At 37.2% G+C, this 10,146-nt stretch overlaps 1 protein-coding gene across 2 annotated transcripts in view; it reads left to right on the top strand.

Moving 5' to 3' along the window:
• rpn2 (ribophorin II) overlaps nt 1-10,146 on the top strand; it is a 50,506-nt gene that overhangs the window by 8,320 nt on the left and 32,040 nt on the right. For both annotated transcript variants that reach the window (XM_048608201.1, XM_020523284.2), the window contains exons 2-6: nt 1,405-1,592; nt 3,496-3,591; nt 4,278-4,453; nt 6,376-6,451; nt 8,838-8,972. In XM_048608201.1, coding sequence (XP_048464158.1) covers nt 1,405-1,592; nt 3,496-3,591; nt 4,278-4,453; nt 6,376-6,451; nt 8,838-8,972 — 671 coding nt within the window. The remainder of the gene's footprint in view (nt 1-1,404; nt 1,593-3,495; nt 3,592-4,277; nt 4,454-6,375; nt 6,452-8,837; nt 8,973-10,146) is intronic.

The raw sequence follows: 10,146 nt of genomic DNA, 5'->3' as shown, positions 1-10,146 counted from the left end.
CTGCTTGGCCTGCTGTGTTCATCCAGCTCTACACCTTGTTAACTTGAAGTTTGAATTGGATTGTGTATCTGTTGTTCTTCCCTTTTGCCATATTATCAGATGATGTGTGCTTGCCAGGAACATCTCTTCAGTACAACCAGAGAGGAAAAAAAATGAGCTGAGGAAAAGTACATAATTCAAAAGAATTGGTGGATATGACCATAATTTCAAGAGATTAAAATGACAAATAGTAACAGTTTATCAGGGCTTTGTTTGGTTCAGAGGGTGGGATTGGTGGAAAAGCAATTTCAGACCTTGTAAATATTTGTGGTATCTGATGTCTTACTGGCATCCTGTGTCTAAATGGATACATAACTGGTGGTATTTTTCATGTCAACTTCATATGATATAATATGAAGCATGGTACCTGGGAATGTTCTGATTAAAGTGTAGGTAATCTAGTAGAATGATTACAACATCAGGGATATGAAATTGTGGTGACTTGTGTTGAAGCCAAAAACATTTTTAAAATATCATTCTATCCCTCAAAAACTATCACAGAGGTGTGCCTGCATAGAAGGAGGCTATTTGGCCCATCATTTCTGCACTGCCTGTCCAAATGTACATCGTGACTTGGTGCTATTTTCCTGTTTTTTCCCTGTATTCTTGATCATTGCTTCTATTTAAATAATCATCTAATGCCCTCATGAATGTCTCAGTTGAGCCTGTCTCCACCACAATTCCAGGCATTCTACGTAGTATCTACTGACTGTGTGAATAAGTTTTGTTCATTTTACATTAGCTTATTTTGCAAATCACTTTAATTCTCAGTCTTGATCCTTTTACGTACAGACGTAGTTTCTCCCTAACTTCTTTATCTGGACTGCACATAATCTTGTAAACTTCTGTCAGATCTACTCTTCTTGGCTGCCTTCTTTCCAATTTTTCCTCGTAGCTCAACTGTCTCATCCCTGGAACCATTCTTGTAAATCTTTTCCATACACTCCAATGTTTCACATCATTCTTATGGTCTTGTGCCCTGAGCTGTACACAGCGCTCTAGCTGAGGTCAAACAGGAATTTAGCTTCTCGCCAATAAGTTGCAGAAATGGCCCTTACCACCTCAAATTTCTCTTTTTGTTCAGGTTCACTGTTCAGTTTTTTTAAGCTCCTGACATGATTGGAACACTGAGCAGAAGTGAGAGATCTTCAGTTATCAAAGGAATATTTGTCTTCTGATTTTTTTTGCTGCTAGTGAATGATGTCCACATCAGTCAATTCTGTAAATTCAGGGAAGGCCAGGATATATCTTTACAATGTGCTGGTTTTATTTTAATGGAACTCAGGTGTTGTTAATGTGCTTCAAATTAATGAATATTACAGAGGGAAAAAATGAGTTATGTTATGTGTTTTTCTTATGTTTCAGGTACAGGGACTCTGTTCACCTTGGCTTTGTTAGCCATTACACAAGCTGCCACTGTTAAACACTATTTGTCAGATTCTGATATTGAAAGATTAGCGCAAACTTTAAAACAACCTTATATTAATTTGGAGAATGCCTATTACACCATAGTTGGCTTGCAAAAGCTTGGGGATCAAGTACCAGATGAACAGGTAAGTAGTTGTAAAAAGAGAATGTATAACCTAATCAGATTTCACTAGCTCGCAAGCTGTATTTATGCAACATCTTTCAACATTGTAAATTATCCAAGCCATTGCACAAGAGCTTAATAAAATGGATTGACACTGAACCATACAGTGAGACATTCACTCAGATGTCCAAAGGCTTGATCAAGGAGGTAAATTTAAATAGGGAAAGTGGGACAGAAAAGTGTAGTATAGAAATTCCAGAGTTTAAATCCTAGAGCACTTGAAGGGGCAGCTACTAATGGCAAAATGTCTAAACTAAGGTTGCTTGGGGGGCCAGAGGCAGATATGAAAAGAGTCTCTGAGGGTTATGGCTTGAGGAAATGAACATAAGGGAGGAGTGAGGCCCTGAAGGAGTGAACAAGCATTAACATTTTGAAATCAAAACTTTGATTGACGTGAAGCCAGTGTAGATCAAACATAGGATGAAGTCAAGTCGAAAGGTAAGAAAGGCATGATGAGAGTTTCAGCAGTAATGAGTTGAGGTGAGCATAGTTGGGTACTGTTACAGAGATGTCGGTAGGTAATCTTGATGGCATGACGGCGTGGTCAGAAACCCCTGTTAGGGTCAAATATGACACCAATGTAGCCAACCTACTGGTTTTGCCTTAGCTAGAGAGAGGAGTGCAATCAGTAATTTGAGAACAGAATTACAAGTGGCGATTGTTTTATGTGGATTTGGTCTTCCACATATTTAGTTGAAGGAAATCTTTGTTCATCCAGTTCTGGATGTTGAATCAGCAGTCTGATTCTTTAGCAATAGCAGAGGAGATGCCTTCTCTTGTAATCTTTGCATTGTCATAGAATCACCTCAGCTCTCCCCCTTCCTTATGGATGTGGTTACACCATCTGCAGGTGTGATATCAGTTTTCACGTAAAGACTGATTGCATCCACGTACTGTATCCCTCTAGAAACCCTAAATCCTTCCACTATCTTGCCTTGCAATTATCCTTATTGGATGTGTCTACTCTCCCTTTCCCTCTATTTATTTTTATTTATTTGTTATTTGATTCTGTTTGCACATTTTACCTATATGGATAACGTTGAAGCATTAAATGGTGATGTGGTGTGATATTTTGGAACACTGATATTATGTGCTGAGTTACAATGTTACAGTAGGTGGATGCAATCAGTGTTTATGTGAACAGGAATAGGTCATTCAGCCACTCGAGCCTGTTCCACCATTCATTGAGATCATGGCTGATCTGTGGCCTAACTGTAAATACCTGCCTTTGGCCCATATCCCTTAATACTTTCGCTTAACAAAAATTTGATCTATCTCAGTTTTAGAATTAACAACTGATCCAGCATCCACTGCTATTTGTGGAAGAGACTTCCAAATGTCTACCACTCTTGAGTGTAGAAGTGCTTTGAAGTAGTGTTTGATCCAACATACTAAGGATTTCCCCCACCCTTAAATGTAGCTAGTGCCAACTGATGAGAAATAAGGAAGGTACTAAAGGTAATGAGAACTTAAAAGTTTGGTTACATATTCTGCATTTAAGGAAAATTGATAAGCCTCAAGAATAGAACATCTTTCGTGAGGCAATTAAGAGTTTTGTAAATCTAGTATCTTTAACATATTTGGTAAAGCTTTATGAGTGCAGAGTTTTGTGGTTTGTCCATGACTGCATTTTAATAATTTGGTTTTGTTTTCTTATCAATGTAAAGATTAGTATTGGAAATTAGTCAGTTATCTGTTTTGCTAAATTATACTCTTAACAATTTTGGAACCACAATGAATGGATTGTTCCATCAGTTTTTTTTTAAAAGACGTGTAAGCAATTAAAACTATTTTTTGTTGTTTCTTGAGTAGAAATAATTATCTAATTGCAGAAGGTGATTTCTGGATCTGTTTTTTTCAATCAGGCCGCTTGCAACTTTTTGAAATCACAAGTAGATTCCAGAAATGTTGATTCTCTTTTCTACGCTGCTGAAGCAAGTCAAGCCCTCTCTAATTGTGAAGTAAGTTATGCAGAAACTAACTTAAGAAATGCTTTATTTTACTGTTGTGCAATGAAAAGCTATTTAAAAGTAATTTGTGATTTAGTTGGCTTTCTATGGACCCAAGCAAGGTACAAGTTGCAGGACCTCTTTGGACAATTGTAATTTCTGTCATAAAATGGTGATATTTTACTGAAGGACCTGTATGAAATACAGAAGTAGCAGTCATACTGGAAGTGTGATGTTCTGAATGGCATTTGTACAAGCATGTTTTAAACACTAATACTAGTTTGCTTAGCTGTATCTGTTAAGATTTAATAGTACATGATAGAAACTTCATGACATTAATGCTGCCAGCTTTACATTGAGCTACCTCCATCACGTTTCTGTAGCAGTGGAAAGTTAGTACAACTCTGTCCAGCGTGGACTATTGTCATATAGTGTAGTGTAAAGGACATCACAGTATTAGTAGCAATCTTCTTGCCTGGGACAGCACTTCAATATTATTTTTGTGTTGAAGTGCAGTCGACAAACTAAAATGCAGCCCCTTTACTTCATAGATGTGTGCATCTACTCTGTTGAGCTGTGGAAAACGATGGTGTCCTATGAGAGCTGACAAGTGGGAGGGGGTGCAACTGTGAATGACTGTGCAACAAATAGGAAAGGCAATTAGCAGATCCTTACTTTTGCCTCAAATGTATTCATAGATTAAAGTCAGCAATGAAACTCGAGATCTCTTGTTGGCAGCTGTGAGCGATGATTCTTCAATTACCCAGATTTACCACGCAGTTGGAGCTTTGAGTAATTTTGGCCTTCCTGTGGCATCTCGGGATGTTCTTGCAGCCCTTTCTGCTCACATTTCTAAGGATGATGGATCCTTGGGGTAAGGCTTTCCTTTTCTCAGTTATTGGCAAGCCTTAGAAATTTGAAGTAGTCAATTCATTTCAGTGTGACTGTAATGAAGGTGAATTGTGGGCTTGAAAGTATAGAGGGATGGAGAAGTCTCGAGCCTTGACCCCTGACAATCAAATTCCTGAAGCCCAGGCAATTCAGCTGTAGTTGTGCTTTTATTTCTTAATCACTGGTTTGTCCTGCTTAAATTTTGCAATCCTGGAAGTGGGTAATAAGTACTGTTGTCTTATTAGTCGATAATCCAAAATTAGATCAGTGAGGCCTGTTAATAGCATATTGAATTAAATGCAGCTGAATAAAAATACATGGATTAAACTTTATATACACCTCCTAACATCCAATGGTGCATAAAGATGAATGTTTGAACAGACCAAACTCCCTCAAAATATATTAAGAAAATAGCCTAGACCCTAACTTCTTATTTTAAAGGTTAATATGTATTCCAGATGCAATTTGACTGGTCAATCTACTTGATTTTAAGCAAATCACACTTTATTTTTACACTACAGTTAAAATGCAGACAAAATAAAAGAATTGGCTTAACTGTAACTATTGAAATTCATAACAAAATAATATTAACAAATTAACTGTTCAAATATAGTAACATCTCATAAGCACACCCTTGGCAAAGGCAAATTCAGTAAAATAGATTGTCTCATTTGCAATTCCAGCAGCCAGAAGAGAACCCCAGCTTTTAGCTGTAACAAAAGGAGGAATAAGAGTTTCCACATCCAACTTCAAGACTCCAGCAACTACAGAAAGCTAAAACAAAAAAAATCCTGGTTCTGTGGAAGCTTGACTCCCCCAGTCAAGCTGCTCCTATTGTTCCAAATTTTTAATTGAAAAACCCAAGACCTCACAAGCTGTCTACTTCATTGGCTTTGAGCAGACTAGTCTTCACCTTTGTCTCAGCCATTTTTCAATAAAAAAAAACTAGGACAAAATGCACCTCTTAAAGCCGTAGCGTTGTCACACTGTACTTGGAAATACTGATCAGAGATTGCAAATGTAATTGAGATTAGAGAAAATGTTATGCTTTACTTAGTCGCTAACAGTACCATGTAGTGCATAAATTTGAGAAGTAGGAAAGTATTAGGACAGCACAGTGGTTCGGTGGTTAGCACTGCTGCCTCACAGCCCCAGGGACCAGATTCAGTTCCACCCTCGGGCGACTGTGAAGTTTGCACATTCTCCTCGTATTTGCGTGGGTATCCGCTGGATGCTCCAGTTTCCTCCCACAGTCCAGTGATGTGCAGGTTAAGTTGATTTGCCATGCTAAATTGCCCATAGGCCCTGATTGTTCAGGGATGTGTAGATTAGGTGTGTTAACTATGGGAAATGCAGGGTTGTAGGGGGATGGGCCTGGGTGGTTGTTCTTCACAGGATTGGTGTGGAGTTGTTGGGCCAAAGGGCCTGTTTCCACACTGTACAGATTCAATGATTTCATTCTTCTGAAGTGTATGGAGAAAGTTATCTGAGAATGATGGAAAAAGTCATTTTGGTTCAAAGGGATAGTATGAAAAGTGCAAAACCAAATCAACCTGAATCTTGGTAAAATAGGTAATCTCGGATCATTCCAACTTGTTGATTTACAGAAATAGTAAGATTACAGATACACTACATTAGTATAGTTTGATTATTCTAGTTTTCTTTTACCAGTTACATTGTGACAAGAGATTGTAGGGCCAGTAAATGAAGCCTCTTCTGATCACCACTTCAATGTACAGTAATGATGTGAGATTGCAAATATATAAATAGAAATTTGTGGTTACATTTGCCATGGTGACAATTGAATGAAAATAGTTAGTGATGCTGACTATAATAAATTTAACATATAAAGGGGAATGCATCTTTTACAATTAACATCCTTGAATATGGTGTTGTTTCTTACAGAATTATCCATGCATTGTTTGCAGCTTCTTACCTATCTCAGCAGGCTAATCTAAGGAGCATTCTGGAAGAGATTGAGGTATATACTTTTTTTTCCAGTACTGGAATCAGGAAAAGTAAGGTTGCCATTGGTGACAAGTGGATTGCATTTAAGTTTTAAAAAAAATTCAGTTTGTCTTAGAATGAAGCATTCCTGTCTGCAGTATAGATAGGATCAATGATAAACCTGTGTCTGTAAACACTAAACAAAGATTGCAATATTATATATGCAAATTCTAAAGCAATGATAATATTGTTTGTATGCACGCTTGTGAATTTCTGCCCAGTTAAATAAAGGTAATTCACAACTTTTTTGAGATTTTACAATTGATGTCTTTTATTTGCGCAGAACTAATTTTGGTTTTGTTTCAAAAGTATTATAACTTTTCAGCAAATAGTTACGTGCACTTTGGAAACTACTTTATATTCAATATTATGAAAAAACCAAAAAATGCTTCTCCCTTTTAAAATATAACTAAATTTACAACTTGATCAGTATGACAATTTTACATGTCACCTAAGGCAGAATTTATGGCATGCTGTCATTATTATACTCCTGTAATATAATGCTTTGAGCCATTTTCCCTTTCTACTAATCATGTCTGAGAGGCTCCCGTGTCCTGAGACAAATTCCAAATTGCTTGTTACCTTACTTTTCTTAAATATATGTTGTAGTTCTATTAATGGAAAAACAGACTAGTGGAACTCCCATAGCACCAGGTAATCAAGCCTCTTATTTTACAACAGAGAACTAACTTAAGTGATTCACAGGTTGGCTTATACATTTGGAGGCTCTACTATTCGTATCCTACTGCAACAAAATCTTGAACATTTTTAAAAATATATTGAGATTCGGGTTATATCCTTCACAAAGGCACTATCTTTGGGAAGCAGAGTGATGCCAAAGTTGGTGGTTCAATTCCTACACCAGGTGTTGAACTTTCTCAACCCCCCGCCCACCCACTAAGAAAAAGAAATAGAGGTATGATGATTGTTGGGTTAAGCTCACTACCAGTCACCTCTGTAGATGGAGAGGTACCTTTCAGATATCAAATATCTCTCTGATTTAGAGTAGAATTGAGATTAAACATTTTTCCTCAACAATAGGATGTAAATTTCATTTGTACTGTCTAAAATCAAGCATTTTGTGACAAATTCCTTTGTAAACATGTTTGCTATGAGTATTTTTTGGATTTCTGGATTTGTTTTACCTTTTATCTTATTTTTCTTTTGCTTCCAGACTTGTAGTTCAGCTTTATTGTTTTCCCACGTTCTGATGCCTAGATAAAATTAATAACTGTCTGGGAAATAGCACTTTTTTACGAGTTGCATCCCATACCTCACTGGATCTTTCTTATTTTCAGAAGATAGGAAAATAATGCTATACTAGACTTTGTTTAAGGCTGAAGTTGCCGGACAAATCCAGTTACAGCTACAAAACAAGCAATCAGTACGTTTTACAGCAGTTGTTAAAATGTTCAAGTGCAATTAAAAATGAGTAGTAGGCACTTCACTAAACTATGTTCAGCTTAATTTTCCTACTTAGTTCTTGTTAGTCACCAAATATGGAAGTATCTGACTTGACCAGCTTCCTGTATACGAGTTCCAGGGAATATGATTTCACTGGAAAATGCAGTCAGATAAATTGCTTTGAAAGAACTACCAAGATCTTTAGAATTCACCTAGTTTAAAGGCAGCTGTTAATCAAATAGATATTTGAACAAATTGCTTTGTGTATTTGTACAATTTTAAAAAGCCAAAAGATTATTGAAACAAAAATAAGCCGGAAGATTCTCTAGTGTATTAGGGTTATTTTTAACTACAATACACTTATAAACCTGAAGAAGCCAATATACTCAAGTGCTGATTCTTTAAAAAAAATTCTTGGTACAGATACTCTGCTAACAGATTGTCATTATTTCAGTGAGTAATTGGTGTGGATTACATTGCCTTGTTTCTTGTCTAGACATTTCCCATTTATTCTGTGCTCTGTTCCTTATCCTCTGCTTACTTCTCGCTGTGAAATCCATGGCATGCTTGCTTAAGATAAGCAATACTTTCTTTAATGCTGCAAATGTTGATGAGACTTTCACCCTTAGAGTGATAAAAGGAATAGTGACAGAGTACTCAAGCAATCTTACCATTCATAATAGAAATAAATGTTCAGAATTTTGACTATGAAGTTATTCTAAAGTTTTAAGTAGATTAACTACTGCCATGACAAATATCAATTATAACATTTGGAGAAGAACAATTCAGAACCAGTTATGGAAGCCTCACAGTGCTTCTGTGAAGTTGTCTTGATTTTAAACAGCATGAAGGTATACCACACAAAACAAAACTTTTCAATGTAAACAATAACATAAGTTCAAGTTTTTTCTTAATTTAGGGGGAAGAAAGCCTCTTATTGTTAACTTTTTGTTTAGGATCTGGTTGCACGTCTTGATGATTTGGGAGGCATTTATCTTCAATTCGAAGAAGGATTAGAAACAACTGCATTGTTTGTGGGTGCAGCATATAAGCTTTCTGACCATGCTGGAACAGAGCCCGCAATCAAAGAGGTAAGCACAGTGAAACTGAAAGAATTAGTTATGTTGTAGAGCTAATACTCAGTTTACTTAAAAAGAAAAGTCTTAAGTGATGTTGTACCTCCAATTATATTCTCAAACATCCACATATACATTTTGCAAAAATTCTATGCTAGCCCAAGGAACATCTTAATGCATCTAGGCATTCAGAATATTTTGTTTAAGCCACTTTCCATGGGGACCAAGATATGCTACCTCCTGGTTCATGGTAGATCGGTCACCATTGTATTAACTTTATTTTTCCTGCATAGTATGAGAAAACCTGATTAGGCAGCCTTAGCACTCTGGTAATGCACCAGCCTCCAAAGTAGAAACCCACAGGTGCAGGTCCCACACCGGAGCCCAGAGTTGTACGTGGTTTTCAGAGCTGGGTCATACTGAGATTTTATGTAGGTTTATAATTTCAGCAACAGACATGTTCAGACTTTGCACCCATCTGATTTGATTTGTTACTGTCACCTGTACCGAGGTACAGTGAAAAGTGTTGTCTTGCACGCTTTACAGGCTGATTGTGCTACATAAGTGCATCAGGGTAACAGAACAGAGTGCAGGATACAGTGCATGGCTGCCGAGAAAGTGCAGAGAGATCTACATTAATATTTAAGAGGTCCGTTCAAAAGTCTGATAACTGTGGTGAAGAAGCTGTTCTTGAATCCGTTTGTAGATGTTTTCAAACTTTTATATCTGCCTGGTGGGGGAGGGGTCATTATTATGTTGGTTACTTTCCTGATTCTGCCTGAAGTATTGATGAAGTCAGTGGATGGGAGGCTGGTTTGCTTGATGGACTGGGTTGTGTTCACAGCACTGTAGTTTCTTGTGGTCTTGGGAAGAACCATACCACGCTGTGATGAATCCAGATAGGATGCTTTCCATGGTGCATCTATAAAAATGTGTAAGTGTCTTTATGGACATGCCAAATTTCCTTAGCCTTCTGAGGAAGTTGAGGCGATGTTGTATAAAAACTGAAAGAACTTTAAGTTGCTGGAAAAGCTCAGCAGGCCTGGCAGCATCTGTGAAGGAAAAAACAGGGTTAATGTTTCGGGTCCAGTGACCCTTCCTCAGTTAAAACTGACATTTTCCCAGCCACCATCAGTTTTAACTGAGGAAGGGTCACTGGACCGGAAATGTTAACTCTGTTTTTCCCTTC

The sequence above is a fragment of the Rhincodon typus genome, chromosome 19 (genome assembly GCF_021869965.1).
Source record: "Rhincodon typus isolate 14 chromosome 19, sRhiTyp1.1, whole genome shotgun sequence".
NCBI classification, from domain to species: domain Eukaryota; kingdom Metazoa; phylum Chordata; class Chondrichthyes; order Orectolobiformes; family Rhincodontidae; genus Rhincodon; species Rhincodon typus.
This window is presented reverse-complemented; position numbering and strand designations above follow the sequence as displayed.